Consider the following 27,152-nt stretch of genomic DNA (forward strand, 5'->3'; position numbering starts at 1 on the left):
ACTCACTATGCAGCAATGAATGAGCAAGCCTTGTAAGCTCCTCTGACTCCGAGGCCTCTCTCTGACTGTCTCTGACCATGCTGACTACTCTCTCTCTATCTGAGTAGCTCTGTGCTCAGCAGCTAACGCTTACTTCTGTCTCGTGTGTGTGAGATTAGACGCCAGTGACATTACTTTCAACAACAGCAACAACAACATCATGACATCAATAAAGTGTCCCCGTCATAATCCTGCAGATTTCTGGTCCTGGGATTCTGGTATGCATAGGCGTATACTTTGTATATTATATGATGACAGAAATATATTCGAAATGTCACTGATCAGTCAATTGATAATTTATCATTAATTGCCACAGTCATTCTACTTCTACTTCTAGTTAGTTAATTAACATTAACAGTTACCAGTTGTTTGAAAGAAATGTCCATGACCCAGATCAGTGATGAAGATTAGCCGATAACCGAATGAACGTTTACTTGACAAGAAGAGTAAAACACGTCATTTCTTTTTCGTAATTCTTCCAAAAATGACGAGCACATAATTCAAACCTAGAATTATTCCATTCCAGCTACAGCATGGGAAGAAGCATGGACAATGTTCCAATAGATATTCATTACAATAAGTGACTTGATAAGTCTAGTAATTATAGTTAGTGGGTAAGTCCAGTCATTATAGTTAGTGGGTAAGTCCAGTCATTATAGTTACTTGTTAAGTCCCTTCATATAGTTACTTGGTGAGTCCAGTCATTATAGTTACTTTGTAAGTCTAGTAATTAAATGTACTGGGTAAGTAAAGTCCAGTCATTATAGTTACTTGTTGAGTCTAGTAATTATAGTTACCTGGTAAGTCCAGTCATTATAGTTACTTGGTAAGTCTTGTCATTATAGTTACTTGGTGAGTCTAGTAATTATAGTTACTGGGTGAGTCCAGTCATTATAGTTAGTGGGTGGTAAGTCCAGTCATTACAGTTACTTGGTGAGTCTAGTAATCATAGTTACTTGGTAAGTCCAGTCATGATAGTTACTTGGTGAGTCTAGTAATTAAAGTTCCTGGGTAAGTCCAGTCATATTCATACCACCGACAAAAATCAGGGGTATTCTGTCGTGGCTCATGCGTCAGTGTCATCTGCATCAGTGTCAGTGTCGGGGTCCGTTAACTTTCCACTTTCCATCAGTCATTTATTGTTACTTGATATGTCACATCATTCTCACATGCATAACATTCCCTCATAGGATCATTGATTGGCACATGGATGGATCTATGATGATTAATAACAAACTGTGTTTTACACTCGGATCTCATCATAGATTCTATGATGGTCCATGGTAGATCCCATCATCGATCCAATGACGGTGGGTCGCATGTCGACATCATACATGTCATATGTCAGCGGCAGTAATCTTGTGAGGAGGGATTAAGATTAAGCAACCTTGACCATTCTCTTTCAGATTGGTTAATCAATCGTCATCACTGCCACCAGCTATGGCAGGTGAGAACACTCGTCATCACTGCCACCAGCTATGGCAGGTGAGAACACTCGTCATCACTGCCACCAGCTATGGCAGGTGAGAACACTCGTCATCACTGCCACCAGCTATGGCAGGTGAGAACACTCGTCATCACTGCCACCAGCTATGGCAGGTGAGAACACTCGTCATCACTGCCACCAGCTATGGCAGGTGAGAACACTCTCCGGTGGAGGAGATAACAACCATGCTGCAGGGAACGTGTAAGTCTTCAACTGCATCAGATTCCTTCATTATGTTGACATCTCCTTCCAAATGCTCTTAAAGAAGCTGTACTGCTCTTCATTACTGTAACCATGATGGGAATTTAAAAACCCGAGAAACTTCCGCGTGGATATCAGGCCTCATATAGCTACAATGGGTCCACTTTTGTCTTGGCTGGTCATTCCCTACCAAAAAACGCACACTGCTGGTCCACCGGGTGATGTCACAAGATTATATATGTCATCATAATCACCTCTGTTGCGATGAGGTGTGTCATTTTTTGCAGGTGCCCAGCCATTGGCAGATGTTTTTCTCAAACTTTATATGGTAAGACGTTATTTTCGTCAACATGGCCGACGTTTGGATTCGGTGCTGAGACATTTGTCCCTTGAACAGCCGATTTAAACACCTGATGTGTTGCAGGTCTCTCACAGGTGAAATGTATTTCAAACGGTTTTAAATGCTATTTAATACTGACACTGATTCCTGCAAACAGGCAATTTTTGTTGCTGCAATCGGCAACATATTCATGACAACAGGACAATCATGCCTGGACCAAAACATCCGTAGGATTAGAAAATTTCAGCAAATTTAACATAAAATTCATTTTATCTTTCATTCAGACATCAACTACTTTCATTGTCTGAGAATCGTTGATCTGCTCAAGGAGACAGAAGCGGGAAGTAAAAACATGTTTGGGAGATCGCAGCGCATGAAGGTGGGTATAGTTGGTGATGTTCAACAAGTGGTATGATAAAGTGCCCTGCAGAAAAGTGATTTCGTCATTGCGACCAGTGATCATGAATGCATGCGACAAAAAACATATTTGCCGTGGTCATCGCAACCTGCGACAAGAATTGGTGATCGCTGGGACCTACGACGACATCAAACCCAGGAATTACTGGTTGTACCTATATTGTTCATTGTAGCGATAACTGTTGCAGGTCACAGTGATAAAAATCACCTGTTTGCACCATGGTTTGGCCAACATTTAGCATATTCTGTTCCTTGGAGAAAAAGTGATTGACCCTGGAACAGTCCTGGCAAACGCTCACCTCTAGCTACAGAAGAGTTTTGGTGGCAGCAGTTGCTCCGGCCTTCCATCCTCCATCAATCGTCTCAGCATCTTTTGGCTGGGCTCTCCCAGTTCCATCTTGGTTGCGAAGTGTCTTGCCTCTCTTACAGATGGGTGTCCTGATAACAGATGTCAAGTTCTATATCCAATAGGACCTCTCTATTGAGACACCTTTGGCCCTGAGAGTTGCTAACCTTTCAAAGTGAGGAATACTGTCACCGAAGTCCAAATGATAATGATCAATTTGGATTGAAATCAGTATCTTAAGATAGAGGTGTCTATTGAATGGTGATCTGTTATGTGTCTAGTACAATAAATCCAGAAATATTTGCTGCAATTTTGTTTGCGCTTTTGTGAAATGAGAACTTTTTCATACTTTTTATTCACCATTTTGAGAACCTAGTAACAGTACTACCTTCACAATCAGATTTACTTGTTCATGGCCGTGTAGTTTCTAGATTATCTTTAAACATGAAAAATGGCTCAAAAAAGGCTCACAACTATTTATGGGTTTGCAGTCTATGTGCATGTCTGGGAAATAATGTTCAAAGTAATTTCCACGGTAGAGTTTGTGTCTTTGTTGTTTAAGGATTGGTGTGAGATTCTCAAACTACATGAAAAGGATGGCGTTTATTTAGGTTAGTCGATTGTGAAATAAAGTTGACGATTGGGTAGGGAATTTATACCACTCAAATTCATCCTTCCAGTCTAACTTTGCATAAGGATTGACCATAGGGCACCACCATTTTGGCTAGAACTTGAAGTCCTAAAGCAATTAGAACACTTTCAACACGCAGTGAATGCCAGTTTCAAGGGATGGAAGTCTGTTCATTGTTTTCCACAGAACAGACTCACACCCTTCAAATTGGTATTCACTTCATTTTAAAGGCGTTCCAATTATTTTAGGATTTCAAGTTCTAGCCAAAATAGTGGCGCCTGTGGTCGTTCCTTAACATGTGCCACCACGGTTAGGTGCCAATTGGATTTATTATCCAAGCGACTCTGTCTTCACCCAGAGGTTGAGTCCACGCAGGCTACTCATGTTTTTCACATGGTGCCATCTTTTGCCTGCCCTGGCAGAGATATCAGATACAAGGAACATCGGTTTTACATCTCATTCAAAAGACTGTGATGAGCCAGGAATTTAGTTTCTTGAAAGCCTTGTGGTTCATCGAGAAATACAGTCCCGGGTTGTTCTCATCAGGATCAAATGAAGGCTTGATGCAGGGTAGCCAGCACTGATGACCTTCAGGCTATGACACTCCTTGACTATACGAGGAAGAGGGCTTTCAGTAAACTCTGAAAATGTTTTTTCAGCTGAAGTCGCGCAATTCTTGATGAGGAATGTTAATTATGAGGTAACTGCACTGAAGAAACAGATCGTGAAATGTAAACAGATTCAGAAGGATATGGTGAGGAAGGAGTCTGAGTACAGGAGCGGGGAGGCTGAGTATCTTGAGAAATATAATGCAGCGTGTCGATAGATGGAGATCAGGGTATCAGGGTAAGATACATTGAGCATTGCCATCCGAGTGGTTAATCTCAGTGACAAATTTTCTGCAAATTTTCATTGGGTAAGAGTTTTGCTTTCAGGGACAATCGCAAGCAATAGTGTTAAACCAAGAAATATAGCCTCAGAAGTGAAAGTAGGGCTGATTTGTGTTTCTCATTTTTCAGGGCAATAAGATAAAATCAGAGCTGTTATCGTTAGTGAAACATCTTCCTGCCGAGTTTGATAAAATAACAACAGCTACCAGGGACCTCAAAGAACCAGTCAACTTGTATGAAATGTTCATCGAGTTCACATTAAAAAAGGTGAGTACTGGTTTGACTGACATAAAGCCTGTTATTGTCGGAGACTGATATTGCATATGACGTATTATTGGCTGCCAAATCCCCCTATTAGAAGAGCTAAGTCTCCTTATCTAATATCATGACCATTTCCTGATCATTGTAAGCTAAATCTTGGAGATACTTACCTTGGAACATTCCAGCCTCTTCTGATCCTTGCTGCTCAAAGTTGCTGTTCTGAAATTTTGCTGATCGGATATAATAACATACTACAAGACTAGTTACCTGCATCACTTGTGACCCATGAAACCATGAGAGGCTGACAAGATGAATCTGTGGTGTCGACATTAAGTCTCTCAGTTGCAAATACCTTGGTAAGGTGCAGAGACTTCAACTCGCTGAAGATGGGAGGGTGGTTAACCGTGTATGCTAACCGCAGCTTCGCTAAATGTCACAATGAAAAACCAACACATACTAAGCTCTCCCTCCAAGGGACAGGGGACTGTGGCTATATTTGGGTCCACTCAGACAGTTGTGGGTCTGTTAGTACAAGTTTCCAACGTAAGATGGCATTACCATGTTATGGTCAGGTCCTTGCCTGGGACAAGAATCTGTCAGCTCTGTGACATGTGTTATGCCATAGAAGTTTGGTGAGCTTCCCCAGTGTTGTCATGGTAACAGAGCATCATCCATGACATCATCACTGACAGCGTCCAATCCAGGGGCGTATCCAGGTGACAGAAAAAAGTAGGCATGCGCTGCATTTCTCCTCCAGATTTCCGGTTTGTTCCTAAATTTCATAATCTATTTCAAAGATTATGATTAATTGGGGAGGGGGTGCATGTGTCCAGTGTGCCCCCTTTTGGTCTGTGCCTGCAATCGGCCAGTCAGCAATCGACTTTCTGATGATGCCTCATTGGTGAGAGGAATTCACTCTGTTGACCTCATGTGGCCCATCAAACCAAAATGGGTAGCATATTGCTTTAGGGGCCATTGGAGTTATCCACGTGTTCGTATAGCTTAGCAAATCTGCTATGTACATTTTGATAAGAAATCCAACTGTGGATCTTTCCTGATGCTTGAGAGATTCATAAATATGTTCAGAGGAAACAACAAGCTTTTATGGACTTTGTTTGGAGAAATCAAAGTTTTCTGACAAAACATGAGACATTTTCCTTTGGGTGAACTTCATGAAACTTTCTTTGAAATGTATTTTGGATTCTATGTTTGCCAAATTGACTGGTGGAAGACAGGTTTGCTGTTCATGAGACATATGAGGTCCTAATCTAAAAGTGGATCAACATCTTAATTTCAATATAATTTCATATCATCAGTGCTTCTGGCAGCCTACGACCCGATAGGGTGTGATGGGGTCAAAAATAAAGAACAAAAACACTCACATTCAAATAATATATGTTACATTTTGGATATAAAGGCATTCTACCCAAGACAAGATTAATCTGAGCTCATAATCTAAAAGTGGATCAACGTCTACATAATTTCATATCATCAGTGCTTCTGGCGGCCTACGACCCGATCGGATGTGATGGGGTCACAAATAAAGAACAAAAAGTCTCACATTAAACTTACATTTTGGATATAAAGGCATTCTACCCAAGACAAGGTTAATCTGAGCTTGTATCAACTCATTATTTCAAGATTACCTTTTTACAGACACCCTGTACACTGGGGATGTCAATCAATGCTATAAACCAGGAATTGCATAATTGATCGGCTAACTCACAATCAGGTGTACAGCACCTGACATATTTAACCCTTTTGCTACTAACTGCCTGATTTCACCTGCTGTATTTATGTCAGAATATTCCTGTAGAAATCAAGCTTTATATTTCATACAGCGCTGTATTGAAAATCCGTCGTTGTATGATTGACAGTTGAAGGCAAAAGTAAGTAGTAAAGAGCCTGAACGGCAACTTGGACCCCCTGCAGAAATCTGCTTCCATATTTTGTCCCATCCAAAGCAGTTATACTAATAGTAGCGACACAAAACACTGCTTCAACCAAAAGGAGGCTGTTTATATTTTACATTGAAAACATTACTAAGTTGTAACCAAGGTGTTTTAGAATATGTTTGTACAATACAGCTAACATACAGACTGTTACCAGTCCAGGATGAGGTGAATTCTGAAACATTTCTTTTAAATTCCAATACAGTTAACATACAGACTGTTACCAGTCCAGGATGAGGTTGAATTCTGAAACATTTCTTTTAAATTCCAATACAGCTAGCATACAGACTGTTACCAGTCCAGGATGAGGTGAATTCTGAAACATTTCTTTTAAATTCCAATATGCTAACATACAGACTGTTACCAGTCAAGGATGAGGTGAATTCTGAAACATTTCTTTTAAATTCCAATACAGCTAACATACACACTGTTACCAGGATGAGGTGAATTTGAGATGACGCGGCAAGTAATAAATGCATATTGGAATACATTTAGAGTGCACTGTTGGGCGCCTCGCCTGGGAAATTAATGGTGCGTCGTGACCTTGTTTGGGAGTGTTCCCGACTAAGGACGAAGGCTTAGACATGGATAACAAACTCCAACGCTGTCCAAGGACATGATGTATGAAACTGGAAATGTTTCCAAATTAAACCTCATCCCAAACCTTTTACAGAACTATGAGATATAAGCATGTCTTATGACAGATATCTTTGAAGTGAGTTGAGTGAAAAGCAAAAGTACCAAAATGCACATCCTTATAAACCAGTTATTAGAAAGCTTTAGAGGTTCAAACAAAATTCTACCAGCTTCCCTGCCTTTCTTCATTATAAGATTACTTCTTATAGCCAACAATTTATTGTTACAGTTTATATAGTAAACGACCTGCAGCAGTGTAAATAGTTCACACAGTTTATAGTTCATGTGGTTTATATTGTTTTCAATAGTTCTATTTATCGATGTGGTTTATATAATCTATTACTAGGATAATTCTACAATACTCAACATCATTCCCTGTTGTCTAGATAATACAGGGTTCCCGATTTTAAACTCTTCACATATTTCTCCTCTGAAATCATTGAAATGAACTCTGCAAAGTCTACTTTCACTAAACGGAATCTGTGAAATAAGAGGTTATGGTTTACCTTGTAATTGCAGAGAAAATACTCATAGTTTCATCGATATAAGACTCTTTCTAAATACTGTAAACCCTGAAATTTTCGACACTGCACCATAAAATGCAAATTTAAAAAGCCAGAAAATGTCAACCTCAATGCATTAACCCTTTCAGCGGCAAACATTTTATTGTTACAGTACCTAAAGTGTAAATAGTTAATACAGTTTATATAGTTCATGTAGTTTATATAGTTTTATGTATTCATATAATCTCTTACTAGTAAAAGTCTACCCCACTCAACAACATTCACTGACACTGTCGTCGAGATAAACCAGGCTTATAGACTTTAAGCTCTTCACCTCTTCAGCACAGTTCATGTAGTTTATGTAATTCTATGAAAACATGGTTCGTTTAATCTATTACTAGTATAAGTCTACTCGAATAAGTCGATCAGTAAAGGGCGACTATAGGCAGTATACTTTCACTGAACATTTAATTGGTTTTACACATTAATTGCACAGAGCACTCAAGTTTGAACAATCTAAGACCTTTTCTATCCACATTACAGACAAGTCCCCGTGAATTATTTACTAGGTCATTTCTAATAGCAAAAACCTCTGTAGGGCAGATTATTCTGAATTGTTGAGATAGTGACTTTTTGGTCCAATCACCCCCCCCCCCCCAAATACGGACTGTAAACTAAAATAGTGGCTTCTCGGGTCTGCTTTTAGACCAGTAAGCCCACCTTGTGAGAAGTTTGTATAATTAATGAAGATAAACACTGTGTTCACTTGATTATAGCCATAGGGATAAAGCCAGATGGTTTGTTCATCCAACTGCTCAGCACATCACAATGCCAAGCTACCTTTTATTGTTACAGACATTAATTACAGTTCATCGAGTTGGACTTTCAGCTCTGCGATACACCTCTTAATCTTCTCTAAAGTGTCTGGAGTACTAATTTCTTTCATCTTCCTGTTAATCTCCTCTAAAGTGTCTGGAGTACTAATTTCTTTCATCATCCTGTTAATCCACCCCTTTAAAGTGTCTAGAGTACTAATTTCTTTCATCTTCCATCTGGTCATTCCACCACTGATGATGTCAACAGCAAGGTATGTCCATTTCTCATCTATGGATTCCAATTCTCGGATAACGGCCCCAGTATCTATGGTGTCCTTGGTCCGTCCAAGGCAACTCCTGGTATGGTCTCTCCCCTCCACTTCTGTGGATTCAGTTTCCAGTGGAACTGTCCCAGGGACTCTGGTGTTCTTGGTCTGTCCAAGGCAACTCCTGGCATGGTCTGTCCCCTCCACTTCTGTGGATTCAGTTTCCAGTGGAACTGTCCCAGGGTCTATGGTGTCCTTGGTCTGTCCAAGGCAACTCCTGGCATGGTCTGTCCCCTCCACTTCTGTGGATTCAGTTTCCAGTGGAACTGTCCCAGGGTCTATGGTGTCCTTGGTCTGTCCAAGGCAACTCCTGGCATGGTCTCTCCCCTCCACTTCTGTGGATTCAGTTTCCAGTGGAACTGTCCCAGGGACTCTGGTGTCCTTGGTCTGTCCAAGGCAACTCCTGGCATGGTCTGTCCCCTCCACTTCTGTGGATTCAGTTTCCAGTGGAACTGTCCCAGTATCTATGGTGTCCTTGGTCCGTCCAAGGCAACTCCTGGTATGGTCTCTCCCCTCCACTTCTGTGGATTCAGTTTCCAGTGGAACTGTCCCAGGGACTCTGGTGTCCTTGGTCTGTCCAAGGCAACTCCTGGCATGGTCTCTCCCCTCCACTTCTGTGGATTCAGTTTCCAGTGGAACTGTCCCAGGGTCTCTGGTGTTCTTGGTCTGTCCAAGGCAACTCCTGGCATGGTCTCTCCCCTCCACTTCTGTGGATTCAGTTTCCAGTGGAACTGTCCCAGGGTCTATGGTGTCCTTGGTCTGTCCAAGGCAACTCCTGGCATGGTCTCTCCCCTCCACTTCTGTGGATTCAGTTTCCAGTGGAACTGTCCCAGGGACTCTGGTGTCCTTGGTCTGTCCAAGGCAACTCCTGGCATGGTCTGTCCCCTCCACTTCTGTGGATTCAGTTTCCAGTGGAACTGTCCCAGTGACAATGGTCACCTCCACTGCTTGACATTCGATGTCTAGTGGATCAGCACCAAGGCGTCTCCTGCCTTTTTTTCTCCCCTCCAATTCTGTGGATTCAGTTTCCAGTGAAATAACCCCAGGGTCACTGCTGGCCTTCCGTTTTCCAAGCAGGCTTTGTGCTCTGTGCTTTCCCTCCACTTCTGTTGACTCAGTTTCCAGTGGAACTGTACCCGGGTCTCTGGTGTTCTTGGTCTGTCCAAGGCAACTCCTGGCATGGTCTGTCCCCGCCACTTCTGTTGACTCAGTTTCCAGTGGAACTGTCCCAGGGTCTCTGGTGTTCTTGGTCTGTCCAAGGCAACTCCTGGCATGGTCTCTCCCCTCCACTTCTGTGGATTCAGTTTCTAGTGGAACTGTCCCAGGGTCTCTGGTGTTCTTGGTCTGTCCAAGGCAACTCCTGGCATGGTCTCTCCCCTCCACTTCTGTGGTGGATTCATCCTCCGTTGAAACAGCCACAGGGTTTGCAGCGTCCTCAATCTTTTCATGTGAGGTCCTGACATTGTCTTTCACCGTTGCTGTTTGACATTCAATATCAACACCAACATCTTTGGTTTCTTCTCCCTTTCTGCACAGCCTTCTCACAAAGGCTTTCATTATGCTGGCCACTTTTGCACTCTTGGCAACATCAAGTTTGAGTCCCGCCAAGACATTGTGACCTGGTGCAAAGAATGTAGGGATGAAACCCTTGTGGAGGGCGTCAGCAAGGTCCTCATACACCTTACACACCATCTCACCAAGACTCTGCTCTGACTTACGGAAATCCTCAGCATTCATCAGAAACATGGACTTCAGGTGGTAACTGCTGATGTAGTCATCAACATTCTTAGGTAGACCTTCACCTTCAGCAATCATGATGCGGCACACATCTGGGTTCTTCAGACATTTGGCTGTGATATACACATTCTTGATCCTTTTTTCTAGGCTATTGATATGTTCCACCTCAAGATGTGAAAACGATATCCGCCAGAGTTCCCCTAATTGTTGTTCCGTCAGCTGCTTGGCTAGTTTGCTCTTTTCATGAGGTGGTTTAGGTACCAGGAGGTATCCCCACTTCTTGAGTTCATTGTGGTCCATCAACCAGGTGCTTTTTTTGAATTCCTCCCGCCAGTCACTAAAGTGAACACAAGGCACAGCATCAATTGATACACGCAGTTGGTTTGATTCCCAATCAAGTAAAATGGGAGAACAGGCTTTTCGATTTTTGTCATTACAAAGCTGAAGGGAATCAACAAAGTCGTAATATTTCAATCCATATCCAGATGGTTTTGATTCAATAGTAGTCTTCAATTCATTGAAAAATAAACAATGAAAGTATCTGCTGCCTCCAGAATATTGCGCATATCCTGAATGCAATGGAATGGGATGAGTTAACCTCTCCTCATATAGGAACAGTATGTCCATTTCATTAGGGAGACCAACCCTACATCCCTCTGCAACACTACCACAAACCTTCCGATTCTGGCTGGTATCAAATAGCCTTAACATTTCACCTGTGTGCAGGGAATCAGGCATAAATTTCAAAACTGCATCATGCACCTTCTGTGCCGTCGCATTAGGTATTTTCAAGACACTTCCTATCCCTGGAACTTGGCTGAAGTTTTCCACTGGCATTTTGAGTATCTCTGCTGGACTAATTGAGAACCATTTCAAATAATCAATGCAATCAGAAAATGGCAAGCAAGATAATGAAGGAGATGCTTCCTCGAATCCTTTCAGTAATGGTAACCGGACAATATCAATAAATCCATGAGTGCAACTCAACTGAAGACAATTTTGAAGTAGTGGAGTTGCAAGGTCATTACTATCTTCCACTACATCCAAAATCATTCTTGCACACCAGGTGTATCCAAGATTAACACATCTACGAATTGAAGATTTAGGGTGAGCCTGGTTGGTTTTGATCCAACGTGATACCATATCCTCATCTCTTCTCTCGATAGAAATATAAATAGGACTAGGAGTCAAACCAGATTGTTCACCTTTAGGATTTACACCAAGGCTATTAACCAGGTAATCTACAAGATCGGTATTGGATGCTAGAGCTGCCTTGTGCATCACATTGAGCCCATTCTTATCAGTGGCGTTCACATCAGCCCCGAGACTGATGAGATGTTTGGACATGTCCAGGTTACTCTCCTCTGATGAGAACAGTAGCGGGGTGCTATCATCACCAGTCCTACAGTTCACATCCAAGCCGAAGCTATTAACCAGGTAATCCACAAGATCAGTATTGGTTGAGTGAGCTGCCATGTGCATCACATTGAGCCCATTCTCATCAGTGGCTGTCACATCAGCCCCGAGACTGATGAGATGTTTGAACATGTCCAGGTTACCCTCCGCTGATGAGAACAGTAGCCGGGTGCTATCATCACCAGTCCTACAGTTCACATCCAAGCGGAGGCTATTAACCAGGTAATCTACAAGATCAGTATTGGATGATCGAGCTGCCATGCGCATCACATTGAGCCCATTCTTATCAGTGGCGTTTACATCAGCCCCGAGACTGATGAGATGTTTGAACATGTCCAGGTTACCCTTCGATGATGAGAACAGTAGCGGGGTTCTATCATCACCAGTCCTACAGTTCACATCCAAGCCGAGGCTCTTAACCAGGTGATCTACAAGATCAGTACTGGATGATAGAGCTGCCCAGTGCATCACATTCCACCCATTCTTATCAGTGGCGTTCACATCAGCCCCGAGACTGATGAGATGTTTGAACATGTCCAGGTTACCCTCCGTTGATGAGAACAGTAACGGGGTTCTATTATCACCAGTCTTACAGTTCACATCCAAGCCGAGGCTATTAACCAGGTGATCTACAAGATCAGTACTGGATGATCGAGCTGCCATGTGCATCACATTCCACCCATTGTTATCAGTGGCGTTCACATCAGCCCCGAGACTGATGAGATGTTTGAACATGTCCAGGTTACCCTCCGTTGATGAGAACAGTAACGGGGTTCTATTATCACCAGTCTTACAGTTCACATCCAAGCCGAGGCTATTAACCAGGTGATCTACAAGATCAGTACTGGATGATCGAGCTGCCATGTGCATCACATTGAGCCCATTCTTATCAGTGGCGTTCACATCAGCCCCGAGACTGATGAGATGTTTGAACATGTCCAGGTTACCCTTCCATGATAAGCACAGTAGCGGGGTGCTATCATTACCAGTCCTACAGTTCACATCCAAGCTGAGGCTATTAACCAGGTGATCTACAAGATCAGTACTGGATGATCGAGCTGCCCAGTACATCACATTCCTCCCATTCTTATCAGTGGCGTTCACATCAGCCCCGAGACTGATGAGATGTTTGAACATGTCCAGGTTACCCTTCCATGATAAGAACAGTAGCGGGGTGCTATCATTACCAGTCCTACAGTTCACATCCAAGCTGAGGCTATTAACCAGGTGATCTACAAGATCAGTACTGGATGATCGAGCTGCCCAGTGCATCACATTCCACCCATTCTTATCAGTGGCGTTCACATCAGCCCCGAGACTGATGAGATGTTTGAACATGTCCAGGTTACCCTCCGTTGATGAGAACAGTAACGGGGTTCTATTATCACCAGTCTTACAGTTCACATCCAAGCCGAGGCTATTAACCAGGTGATCTACAAGATCAGTACTGGATGATCGAGCTGCCATGTGCATCACATTGAGCCCATTCTTATCAGTGGCGTTCACATCAGCCCCGAGACTGATGAGATGTTTGAACATGTCCAGGTTACCCTTCGATGATGAGAACAGTAGCGGGGTTCTATCATCACCAGTCCTACAGTTCACATCCAAGCCGAGGCTCTTAACCAGGTGATCTACAAGATCAGTACTGGATGATAGAGCTGCCCAGTGCATCACATTCCACCCATTCTTATCAGTGGCGTTCACATCAGCCCCGAGACTGATGAGATGTTTGAACATGTCCAGGTTACCCTCCGTTGATGAGAACAGTAACGGGGTTCTATTATCACCAGTCTTACAGTTCACATCCAAGCCGAGGCTATTAACCAGGTGATCTACAAGATCAGTACTGGATGATCGAGCTGCCATGTGCATCACATTCCACCCATTGTTATCAGTGGCGTTCACATCAGCCCCGAGACTGATGAGATGTTTGAACATGTCCAGGTTACCCTCCGTTGATGAGAACAGTAACGGGGTTCTATTATCACCAGTCTTACAGTTCACATCCAAGCCGAGGCTATTAACCAGGTGATCTACAAGATCAGTACTGGATGATCGAGCTGCCATGTGCATCACATTGAGCCCATTCTTATCAGTGGCGTTCACATCAGCCCCGAGACTGATGAGATGTTTGAACATGTCCAGGTTACCCTTCCATGATAAGCACAGTAGCGGGGTGCTATCATTACCAGTCCTACAGTTCACATCCAAGCTGAGGCTATTAACCAGGTGATCTACAAGATCAGTACTGGATGATCGAGCTGCCCAGTACATCACATTCCTCCCATTCTTATCAGTGGCGTTCACATCAGCCCCGAGACTGATGAGATGTTTGAACATGTCCAGGTTACCCTTCCATGATAAGAACAGTAGCGGGGTGCTATCATTACCAGTCCTACAGTTCACATCCAAGCTGAGGCTATTAACCAGGTGATCTACAAGATCAGTACTGGATGATCGAGCTGCCCAGTGCATCACATTCCACCCATTCTTATCAGTGGCGTTCACATCAGCCCCGAGACTGATGAGATGTTTGAACATGTCCAGGTTACCCTCCGTTGATGAGAACAGTAACGGGGTTCTATTATCACCAGTCTTACAGTTCACATCCAAGCCGAGGCTATTAACCAGGTGATCTACAAGATCAGTACTGGATGATCGAGCTGCCATGTGCATCACATTGAGCCCATTCTTATCAGTGGCGTTCACATCAGCCCCGAGACTGATGAGATGTTTGAACATGTCCAGGTTACCCTTCCATGATAAGAACAGTAGCGGGGTGCTATCATTACCAGTCCTACAGTTCACATCCAAGCCGAGGCTATTAACCAGGTAATCTACAAGATCAGTACTGGATGATCGAGCTGCCCAGTGCATCACATTCCACCCATTCTTATCAGTGGCGTTCACATCAGCCCCGAGACTGATGAGATGTTTGAACATGTCCAGGTTACCCTCCGTTGATGAGAACAGTAACGGGGTTCTATTATCACCAGTCTTACAGTTCACATCCAAGCCGAGGCTATTAACCAGGTGATCTACAAGATCAGTACTGGATGATCGAGCTGCCATGTGCATCACATTGAGCCCATTCTTATCAGTGGCGTTCACATCAGCCCCGAGACTGATGAGATGTTTGAACATGTCCAGGTTACCCTTCCATGATAAGAACAGTAGCGGGGTGCTATCATTACCAGTCCTACAGTTCACATCCAAGCTGAGGCTCTTAACCAGGTGATCTACAAGATCAGTACTGGATGATCGAGCTGCCCAGTGCATCACATTCCACCCATTCTTATCAGTGGCGTTCACATCAGCCCCGAGACTGATGAGATGTTTGAACATGTCCAGGTTACCCTTCAATGATGAGAACAGTAGCGTGATGCTATCATCACCAGTCCTACAGTTCACATCCAAGCCGAAGCTATTAACCAGGTAATCTACAAGATCAGTATTGGATGATTGAGCTGCCGTGTGCATCACATTCCACCCATTCTCATCAGTGGCGTTCACATCAGCCCCGAGACTGATGAGATGTTTGAACATGTCCAGGTTACCCTCCGTTGATGAGAACAGTAGTGGGGTTCTATCATTACCAGTCCTACAGTTCACATCCAAGCTGAGGCTATGAACCAGGTAATCTACAAGATCAGTATTTGATGATCGAGCTGCCCAGTGCAATGCATTGCATCCTATTTTGTTTTCAGCGAAGACATCAGTCCCAAGGCTTATGAAGTATTTCACCATGTCCATGTTACCCGTTAATGAGCAGTTTGCCAAGGGATTACTGCCACCCTCTGTTTTACAGTTGACATCAGCTCCTTGACTGACTAGGTACTCAACAACTTTCTGTTCACTTGACATTGCCGCACAATGCAGCACCATCTGCCCCTCGTCATTCTTGGCGGTGATATCTGCCCCCTGGTGGACAAGAGACTGAACTTGACCCAAGTTGCCATCTTTGGCCGCTTTGTGTAAAGGATACTTTTCAGGTTTCTCACCAGGTGGCATTTCACCACTACTCTTTTGTGAAGTTATCGCCGCGGCCATTTTGATAAAATGGAAGTTAAATATATTTATCGTTGATATGATACAGAATTGTTTAATCCTGAAAGTGAAACTATTTGACTTGTCTGAAGAAGAAGTAGTTGTTTCGTGATTGTTTACCTTTGTCTGTGCACTGAATCTTACTTTGTATAATTGTCTGCGTTCCAAGCAAATGGTTAATGTCTTACAGATTTTGATGTTCTTTTATGCAATCCTTTCTGTTATAGTGGGTTAGGGTATTGTATTGGCTTGCATTAGGATGATAACTAAGAGGTCAATCTGTTAGTTCAACTCTAAACTAGAACTTTTTGAGAAATGAAAATAATCACTGATTGATATGTTCCTTGGTGCAATGGAGAGAGGCTTGGAGATCTTTCAAATTGTGTAGTTTTTTTTTCAGTTGGCTTTGAAAAAAATGACTATTTATGACGTTGTCTGATATAAGACTACTTTAAGATTCCTTTTGCAAGTTTCTATTCCAACTGGTTGTAAGAATGCACACATTGATCATGTCAATCTTATAGCAATGTATTATGATCAATACTGGAAAGACAAATTTGCAAATGATTTTTTCTTCTGACTAAAGAAATTTGTAGGAAAAATACTGGTCAGTTAAAATGAAATGAACCTGTGAATGTCAATGCCTTTTAAGGCCAAAATAAGTAGAAATATAATTGCTTTACCTGTTTTTGGTGTAGACTTGAAGACTGTTAAACCTCAGGTTGATAGTGATTAAAAAAATCACAACCAAAAGTCCATCACTCGTGTGTTTAAAATGTTCTTGTGAGTTTTGTTACCATATTCAAGTTGTCTAGCGGCTCCACAATCCTCCTCACTACTTGCACTGGTCCAAAATATCACCGTCAGTTTGGATAAAATCAAGTCTGCAGCTATTTGAATTGAAACTGAGTGAATTAATCCAAAATCAGGTTTTGAATAATCACATGTGAATGTACAGTACCTTAATCCAAAACAAATTTCCGTCCTGTTCTATTCAAAACACTGTGTCAATTGTATAATCCAAACTTAGAAATATTGTGCCTCGAACTGGTTTCGTGAGCCAATATTCTCTGCTGGATGCTGGTTCTGGCTTGGAGCTGGTTTGGTGAGCCAAACTGTGTTGCTGGATGCTGATCCTGGCCTGGAGCTGGTTTGATGAGCCAAACTGTGTTGCTGGATGCTGATCCTGGCCTGGATCTGGTTTGGAGAGCCAAACTGTGTTGCTGGATGCCGATCCTGGCCTGGAGCTGGTTTGGTGAGCCAAACTGTGTTGCTGGATGCTGATCCTGGCCTGGAGCTGGTTTGGTGAGCCAAACTGTGTTGCTGGATGCTGATCCTGGCCTGGAGCTGGTTTGGTGAGCCAAACTGTGTTGCTGGATGCTGGTCCTGGCCTGGAGCTGGTTTGGTGAGCCAAACTGTGTTGCTGGATGCTGGTCCTGGCCTGGATCTGGTTTGATGAGCCAAACTGTGTTGCTGGATGCTGATCCTGGCCTGGAGCTGGTTTGGTGAGCCAAACTGTGTTGCTGGATGCTGATCCTGGCCTGGAGCTGGTTTGATGAGCCAAACTGTGTTGCTGGATGCTGGTCCTGGCCTGGATCTGGTTTGATGAGCCAAACTGTGTTGCTGGATGCTGATCCTGGCCTGGAGCTGGTTTGGAGAGCCAAACTGTGTTGCTGGATGCTGATCCTGGCCTGGAGCTGGTTTGGTGAGCCAAACTGTGTTGCTGGATGCCGATCCTGGCCTGGAGCTGGTTTGGTGAGCCAAACTGTGTTGCTGGATGCTGATCCTGGCCTGGATCTGGTTTGGTGAGCCAAACTGTGTTGCTGGATGCTGGTCCTGGCCTGGATCTGGTTTGATGAGCCAAACTGTGTTGCTGGATGCTGATCCTGGCCTGGAGAAACAAATACATGTAACTTCACATATTTTTCGAAAAACAAACCATGAAATAACAGATTTGTCATGGACAAAAAGACTTAAAATGTTCAAAACTTATAGATAACATTAAAAAAAAAAAATCAGTCAACAAGATTTTGAAAAGGTCACATTGGCAAAGAATTCTGTACCAACCGATTGGTTCACTTTATAAGTACCAGTATCATCTCATTGACATTTCAAATTTTAATAAGGCTGAGTTTTGAGTTTCACTTTATATCAACTTTCTACATGATCTAGATTTAAAGGGACAATATAGGCAGCAGCTAGGCAGGCAAGATAAAGTTACACGAAGTCGCCAATAGGGGTCTTTAACATCTCACAGTATGTCAAAATGATTCATGCTTGTATGAGGAATAGTGCTGAATCAGACATGACCCAGGGCCCTTACTCTGTATATTAGTCAGCTGAGGATGGCCAAATAAGCCCCTCTGCTCCTGCCTATAGTCCCCCTTTAAGGCCATGGTTCGTTCATATTATTGTTCTAGCATGTCCCAATTGAAAAATCTCAAATTCAATATCTAGTTTCTAATTTCTACAAACAAATCTTGCCTTAAATCTCTGTCAAATGAGTTTGGTGTGGTTTTTTGTCATTTCTTTGCAATGCTACATTTTTGTGTCAGACTTTCTCTCTGACAAACTTCCAGCAATCTTAGACTGCTTTGTTAATTACTACAAAATCGACCCAAAAATGGACGTCATGACTATCAGATAAGGGATGTTCCCAACAAATTGTTTTTGGAAAAAAATCATGTTGTTGAAGGCATCCAAGGACCATGTGCTCATTTGGGGCTGGACATGAATAAAGAAACTGTCTTTGATCAGTGAAACTTGGGTGTATCATGAGAAAGATTTCAAGTGAGAAAGAGTAAAAAGTGTGGGAATGGGGGATACCCCCGCCCCCCCTAAAAAAACACCTGTGGCCATGTCTTCAAAACGACTTTATTGCCACCGAAGCTTTTTATTGGGCCGTTCAAAATTCCCACTTTTGTGAATGAATCCTGGTGCAGGAATTGCTTTTCAAACTGGTGGATAATTCTGTGAAGTCATTTCGATTTCACCCTGCCAACAGGGCAGTGAAGGTCGCATTGTTTTGCTGAGATTTCGGGGGCTGAAGCCTTTCAAATAACACATTTTCATTCGCGTTTTTCGAAGCCATTTTAGGAAAAGATGTCGATTGTAGAAAGTGTACTTTTTAGTTTGTTAATTCAATAACAAGTAACATGTTGATTGGGGAAATCCCTGATTTGCTAAGCACAAAGGAAGTATCGATATCTACAGCATCACGTCGTAATGCCAAGGTGTCAAACCTTGGTTCCAGGCTGTGCCTCACTAGTGCATCGGCCCACATGGAGAGGATCAACACATGGAGGGCTAACTCGGCTCAAATCGCTGTCAACATCGGAATATCATGATGATTCAGTCAGATTTTGAATTTTTTCTTTTTAGTAAAATTTTTTGACAGGGGTTTGGGTTAGTTGTTGATGGAAATTACTTATGTAGAATAGGTGGTGAATGGGCTGCCAAAAGCTTGGTAATATTGCCCATAATTTTACCAATGGTCCTTTAATAATCCCATTGGTCCTTTTAGTCATAGATCATGGGCTGAAATGGCAGCGGACCGAACTTGTCTTGGTGGTGGGAAGGAACACACGCCAGTTCACCTGATTGAGCTTGGCATTATTTTGAGTAATCTTCTATAAGGTATTGGTATATTCCCTCCACTGTTTCTACTTGCTGAGATAAACAGTATGCCTGATATTAGGTCTGACCTTCTCAAAAACTTATTGCTGGAATTATTTTTAAAGTTCTCAAGTGTTATGTCTCGTGATAGATCAGACGATTTATTGAGTGGATTCTTTCTATTTCGAACTCAGTTGAAGTGGCGATATCCTGCTAGTCAACATTCTATTTAACCCGTTTTCTACTCTGACTGCCCTGTGACATTGGGTTTTTTTTAATCAAAACATCAGTCTGAAAATTAGCCTACTTCCTCCTTAAATACCCTTCATCATGTTCATAATGATATTTGATGAATAAAGTGTGCCATCAGTTAGAAGAATACAGTAGAACCTCCCCTTGCGGACACCTCTACCATACAGATACCTCTGTATTACAGACAAGTCTGTTCAGTCCCGATCTACTTGGAATTGCGGAGACGGCGATGGTGACTTTTTGGTCCAATTACCTTGCAATTACAGACAGTGAACAAAAGCAATGGCTTCCCGTGTGCACTTAGGGAGTTGATTAGGCCCGGGTCTTTCAAACACCTCTGATTAGGCCTAACAAGTGAGAAGTTTCCATAATTGATGAATTAGACATTGTGTTCAGTTAATAAGGGTGGAGTGAATTCAATGTTTGTTGCTTCTCTAGTTACATCCTGAGGAAATCAGGGGTTAATGTTTGCTTCTCTGGCCGTGCACACAAACCCCAGAGACATTCGCCCGCATTTGGTGAAGTAGCCAGCGCAGAAGTAAGTGCACCCAATCAGAGCGTTGCTTACATTTGAGTCTGGGAATGTCACACACTTAGAAGCTACGATATCCAAACTCACATGTTCCCTGTTTGTTTGATCTGATGATTAGAGAGCACTGTCTCCCTCATGGTGCACACTGTAACCTCGATCTGAGATTTCTTATTGTGATTTCCATTCATACAAATCATTAGAAGTACGGTACTAGGATCGAGGTTGACAGATATATTCGTCAGGATGCCCTAATTAGAATGACCTAAGTACTAACACTACAATGTAATAGCAATGTTGGTAACTATAAATTGCCTCCAGTAGAATAGTCATAAGGTATAAGGTATCATAATGAAATACTCTCGAATGTGCCTCTCAATGATGTTGAAATAATCAATAATTAAGACTGATTTCTTTTCATCAAAGTGCATATAGGACCCAAGACCCCCCATGAAACATACATATGAATCCACTATTGGACAATAATGGCATAACCTCCCTACTTAGGACACCTCTCTATCAGTGTTAATAGTTAATCAGCTATTGGATAATAAAGCGGATCCGAAGGCGAAAGGCATAAGCATTGAACAAATTATTATTACCCACTCACTGTTCATCCCGATTGAGTTGAATGTTGGATGGCATCCAACGACAATTCGCATGATATCTACAGGGGGCTTGGCTTACATATCTAGAAACAGTCTTAGATCGGAGAGTTTAGAGTATTGACCAAAAGCACAAAAAGTGCTGTATCACGGTAACTTGGGACTCGATTATCACCAAGTTTTTATTACAGGTAGATGTAATAACATTATATCATCTTCAAAAATCATTATTCCCCATCAACCTGATCAAGGAAATGAATGTAAAGTGAAACTCAAACTTCAGCCTGATCAAATATGAAAATGTTATTGTGTCAGTGATAATATGTACAGTCCTTCAAAAAAGTAAATGGACACACAAAAATCAAATTTTCTTGAAAACGGCTGGTGATAAATCGATTCGGTTTGCTGCATTTGATAGGACATTTAGTTGTGCATCATGGTATATACCACATAAAAATTAGCCATTTTATCTAATACCGACTTTTATTGATTTACAAAAGGCCCCAAAATCAACTTTTTCGTTTCCGATTTTTTTCGTACTTTTTCTTGATAGGATGAATCACCATGATGAAAAACCCACGTCCCCATCAAGGTGATGAAAATATCTTGTGTTAATTGGTGGGAAAACAGCATTTTATGTCAAAATTTTGCACCTTGTTTATTGACTTTGGAATTACTTTGGAGAAGTCGACCATAGCCAATTATGTCAGTTTCAACATGCAGCCCGAATGTTAATTCCTTATTGGCTGAGGTTTTGAATGGGGGTGGAAATGTTGTTAACATTGATGTATTGTAAACGCGAGGGTAAAGTAATATTGGTGAACCCATTGTCCAGCTGCCAAATCCAGGCCTGGGAGAGATATTCATAGGCATATTAAACAAGGCCATTGAAATGGTGACATGATTCCGGTTGTTTGGGCCAGGTGAATAATATCAAGGGGGCATCTCCGCAGTAGAAGACCGGGTAACAAAACCCTTTTGCACAAATGGGTTAATAAGTTGCAGATTCAAGTGAAAACTGTGGAATTTCTTAGATATTCACTCATAACTCAACAGAAGCTTCCAGTCAATATAAAATTTGCCCCCAAAAAATGCGTGATAAAAAAGTTGATTTTGGGACCTTTCATAAATCGAAAAAACTGACTTATAGGTAAAATAGCAAATTTCCAAGTGGTAAATATCATGATGCACAACTAAATGCCCTATCAAATGCAGCAAACCGCATCGATTTATCACCAGCCGTTTTCAAGAAAATTTGATTTTTGTGTGTCCATTTACTTTTTTGAAGGACTGTACATGTGTACTGAGACATGCCTGAGTTTGTGTGATCTGATGTTTTCAAACTCATCTTGGCTGGCTTGTTCTAAAATAGGCATCTATCTGGCCAGAGACTATTAACACGACAAAGCCTAGATCCACCCAAGCGGCCTTTGATCGCCAATTGAGACGTGTCTCACTTTCTCTTCACTCATGTTGGACCCATTTTATGTGGGACATTTCCTGATCATTATTAATTTTTCTTCTTGTTAGCGTTTGCTCTGCACTTACGTCAATCGTAAAATCCTTCATCAAAATGTCACGAAAAAATCTATCTTTTCAAATCATGAAGTTATTAATCTTAAAATAGAGTGAAATCATGCTCTGGTCACTTCTCTGACTTAAAGAAAGTTCAACAAAAGTTGTGTCTGCTTTCTTGATAATCGCAAAATATCAAACATCTGAGATTTTCAATTTTCGATGATTTTTGTGAGATTTTCTTATCCCCTCAAAATCATAAATGACATTAGGATAATTTAAAGTGATACTATGATGTGGTTTACAACTTTGTGGAAATACGTCCGTTTTTAATTGTTGATCACAAATGTAAAGCTCAAATTTTCCATTTTTGATTAGATTTATCATAAAATCGCTGAATGTAAACTACCGCGACCGCAAAAATTTTCATGTTGTGACTTCATCAACGAAAACAGCATCGAAGCGAGCCGTCCGGGCGGGATTAAACCATCAATTTCTAGAAAATGTGCATTTCGATTCGAAAACCTTACTGATTTATGAGAAAGTGCCGTAGTCATTTGTCAAAAACAGCTTAAACATTATATGGTGAAATTTGACACGAGTTACCCTTTAAGGTTCAGAAGACGTCGGGTTGGCTGTGGAAGTGGGAAATGTTCAATGTAAAGATTTGCGAAATTCACAAAATGCTTTCAAAACATTCAAAGTGAAGACTTGAAGGGAGGGTATGTTTGTTCTCCCCACAGAATTAGTGTTTCAGAAGCCTGCAGCGGGTTTTCTGATGATTTTTTGGAAGAAGAATGTTGTGGCATCAGAAACAGCTTTGAGAGCTGCCAGAATATCAGCGGCTGCCTGGATGCCACCAAAATAGTTCTGGATGCCGTCATTGGACGTCCTGCATGCTTGTTGATAATCTATAGACCTGCCCATACAAAGAACTATACACCTAATTAAATAAAACTTGAAAACTTTATGTCCTCTTACCTTTTTAAAGTAATTTCAAACTGTGAACTTTATCTTGCCTGACATTTATCACTCTCAAGTATTATGTTTGGTGATACTTTGTTTGTACTTAACCATTGGAAATCCCAGTGCAATGCATTGCATCCTATTTTGTTTTCAGCGAAGACATCAGTCGCAAGGCTTATGAAGTATTTCACCATGTCCATGTTACCCGTTAATGAACAGTTTGCCAAGGGATTACTGCCAGCCTTTGCTTTACAGTTGACATCAGCTCCTTGACTGACTAGGTACTCAACAACTTTCTGTTCACTTGACATTGCCGCACAATGCAGCACCATCTGCCCCTCGTCATTCTTGGCGGTGATATCTCCCCCCTGGTGGACAAGAGACTGAACTTGATCCAAGTTGCCATCTTTGGCCGCTTTGTGTAAAGGATACTTTTCAGGTTTCTCACCAGGTGGCATTTCACCACTACTCTGAGACAAGACCACTAATGAATATTCATAGGTTGGAGGGTCGAGGCCTATCAATTACACGAGTGCATGTTTTTAACTCTCAAGTACATATTTGGAGAGGTATTGAAAAAATATTTTGCTAATTTGGTAATAGGGGGCGTGTTTTGAGATTTTTCTGCCTAAATCACATCCTAAATTTTCAGCTCCATAGCTTGCTTATTCTGGTCTTTGAACTTGGTGCTGTTGGCTGCAAAATCATGACTTTTTGTCGATTTTGTCCTATTTCGTCGCTTTTGGCACAGTGTACCACTCTTGGAAATGTCTCTCATTTCTCCAAAAATGTCCAGATATCATTTTCCTTTGTTGGAGAGTTGTGGGATGTCATCTACATTAGGAAACTTAAGTTTGAAAAAATTCTCAAAATTTTAACCCCCTGAAATCTACCTTCATTGAGACAAGACCACTAATGAATATTCATAGGTTGGATGGTCGAGGCCTATCAATTAGACGAGTGCATCTTTTTAACTCTCAAGTACATATTTGGAGAGGTATTGAAAAAATATTTGCTGTGGCAAGTCTACAGATATAAAGAAATTATTTGATGAAAAAATTAATTTCGAATTTTGCTAATTTGGTAATAGGGGGCGTGTTTTGAGATTTTTCAGCCAGTTGGCCGAAAAGAGTGGAAATATCAATGTCTGTCTAATTTGTCGATTATCAAAAAATTTCCGTGGTCAACTACCAGTTTACTTTTCACCATTTACTTGCCCGACTGTCCGGAATATCATATCAAAATTTCAGATTCACAACCCCACGCAGTATTTGATGCGTCGCGATCAAACATTGACAATTCAATTGCTAAAAGGCTTAAAAAATCAATGGTGGTCTTGTCTTCATTTACACTACATTTTGGGTCAATTTAGTGAAAAATTTGAATATGCTCAAATCACTCTAATTCATTTAGAATATTGTATTGCTGATGATTTAAGGTCAAAACAAGCTAAAATAAAGAGAAAAAAACTTAATTTGACCCCAATATGAGCCAACCTAGCCCCGGTCTAAGTTCGGTTTCATTTTTACAAGTCTTGTTGTGTTGCCATTCATTTTGTAATTTCTCTGACACTACTTAGGCCTTGATTCTGAAAGTTGTGCCCTAAGCAGCAAAGATATTCCTAAATCACATCCTAAATTTTCAGCTCCATAGCTTGCTTATTCTGGCCAAGGCTGGTCTTTGAACTTGGTGCTGTTGGCTGCAAAATCATGACTTTTTGTCGATTTTGTCCTATTTCGTCGCTTTTGGCACAGTTGTACCACTCTTGGAAATGTCTCTCATTTCTCCAAAAATGTCCAGATATCATTTTCCTTTGTTGGAGAGTTGTGGGATGTCATCTACATTAGGACACTCAAGTTTGAAAAAATTCTCAAAATTTTAACCCCCTGAAATCTACCTTCATTGAGACAAGACCACTAATGAATATTCATAGGTTGGAGGCCTATCAATTAGACGAGTGCATGTTTTTTACTCTCAAGTACATATTTGGAGAGGTATTGAAAAAATATTTGCCGTGGCAGGTCTACAGATATAAAGAAATTATTTGATGAAAAAATTAATTTCGAATTTTGCTAATTTGGTAATAGGGGGCGTGTTTTCAGATTTTTCTGCCAGTTGGCCGAAAAGAGTGGAAATATCAATGTCTGTCTAATTTGTCGATTATCAAAAAATGTCCGTGGTCAACTACCAGTTTACTTTTCACCATTTACTTGCCCGACTGTCCGGAATATCATATCAAAATTTCCGATTCACAACCCCACGCAGTATTTGATGCGTCACGATCAAACATTGACAATTCAACTGCTAAAAGGCTTAAAAAATCAATGGTGGTCTTGTCTTCATTTACACTACATTTTGGGTCAATTTAGTGAAAAATTTGAATATGCTCAAATCACTCTAATTCATTTAGAATATTGTATTGCTGATGATTTAAGGTCAAAACAAGCTAAAATAATGAGAAAAAAACTTAATTTGACCCCAATATGAGCCAACCTAGCCCCGGTCTAAGTTCGGTTTCATTTTTACAAGTCTTGTTGTGTTGCCATTCATTTTGTAATTTCTCTGACACTACTTAGGCCTTGATTCTGAAAGTTGTGCCCTAAGCAGCAAAGATACTCTTAAATCACATCCTAAATTATCAGCTCCATAGCTTGCTTATTCTGGCCAGGGCTGGTCTTTGAACTTGGTGCTGTTGGCTGCAAAATCATGACTTTTTGTCGATTTTGTCCTAGTTCGTCGCTTTTGGCACAGTTGTACCACTCTTGGAAATGTCTCTCATTTCCCAAAAAATGTCCAGATATCATTTTCCTTTGTTGGAGAGTTGTGGGATGTCATGTACATTAGGAAACTCACGTTTGAAAAAATTCTCCAAATATTAACCCCCTGAAATCTACCTTCATTGAGACAAGACCACTAATGAATATTCATAGGTTGGATGGTCGAGGCCTATCAATTAGACGAGTGCATCTTTTTAACTCTCAAGTACATATTTGGAGAGGTATTGAAAAAATATTTGCCGTGGCAAGTCTACAGATATAAGGAAATTATTTGATGAAAAAATTAATTTCGAATTTTGCTAATTTGGTAATAGGGGGCGTGTTTTCAGATTTTTCTGCCAGTTGGCCGAAAAGAGTGGAAATATCAATGTCTGTCTAATTTGTCGATTATCAAAAAATGTCCGTGGTCAACTACCAGTTTACTTTTCACCATTTACTTGCCCGACTGTCCGGAATATCATATCAAAATTTCAGATTCACAACCCCACGCAGTATTTGATGTGTCGCGGTCAAACAATGACAATTCAACTGCTAAAAGGCTTAAAAAATCAATGGTGGTCTTGTCTCCTCTTTTGTGAAGTTATCGCCGCGGCCATTTTGATAAAATGGAAGTTAAATATATTTATCGTTGATATGATACAGAATTGTTTAATCCTGAAAGTGAAACTATTTGACTTGTCTGAAGAAGAAGTAGTTGTTTCGTGATTGTTTACCTTTGTCTGTGCACTGAATCTTACTTTGTATAATTGTCTGCGTTCCAAGCAAATGGTTAATGTCTTACAGATTTTGATGTTCTTTTATGCAATCCTTTCTGTTATTGTGGGTTAGGGTATTGTATTGGCTTGCA

General features: G+C 41.4%; 1 protein-coding gene across 6 annotated transcripts in view; it reads left to right on the plus strand.

Moving 5' to 3' along the window:
- Window positions 1-1,794: 1,794 nt before the first annotated feature.
- LOC135501923 (uncharacterized) overlaps window positions 1,795-27,152 on the plus strand; it is a 37,159-nt gene continuing 11,801 nt past the window's right edge. For 3 of the 6 annotated variants that reach the window (XR_010449670.1, XR_010449671.1, XR_010449669.1), the window contains exons 1-5: window positions 1,798-2,054; window positions 2,351-2,445; window positions 3,392-3,440; window positions 4,120-4,306; window positions 4,480-4,617. Coding sequence is in view for 3 of the 6 variants with exons in the window: in XM_064794361.1 (XP_064650431.1) it covers window positions 1,991-2,054; window positions 2,351-2,445; window positions 4,480-4,617 (297 nt within the window). In the remaining 3 variants the exon portion in view is untranslated. Of the gene's footprint in view, window positions 2,055-2,350; window positions 2,446-3,391; window positions 3,441-4,119; window positions 4,307-4,479; window positions 4,618-27,152 lie in introns of all 6 variants that reach the window. The other 3 variants (XM_064794361.1, XM_064794362.1, XM_064794360.1) reach the window with 1 other exon arrangement.

Source organism: Lineus longissimus, chromosome 17 (assembly GCF_910592395.1).
Source record: "Lineus longissimus chromosome 17, tnLinLong1.2, whole genome shotgun sequence".
NCBI classification, from domain to species: Eukaryota; Metazoa; Nemertea; class Pilidiophora; order Heteronemertea; family Lineidae; genus Lineus; species Lineus longissimus.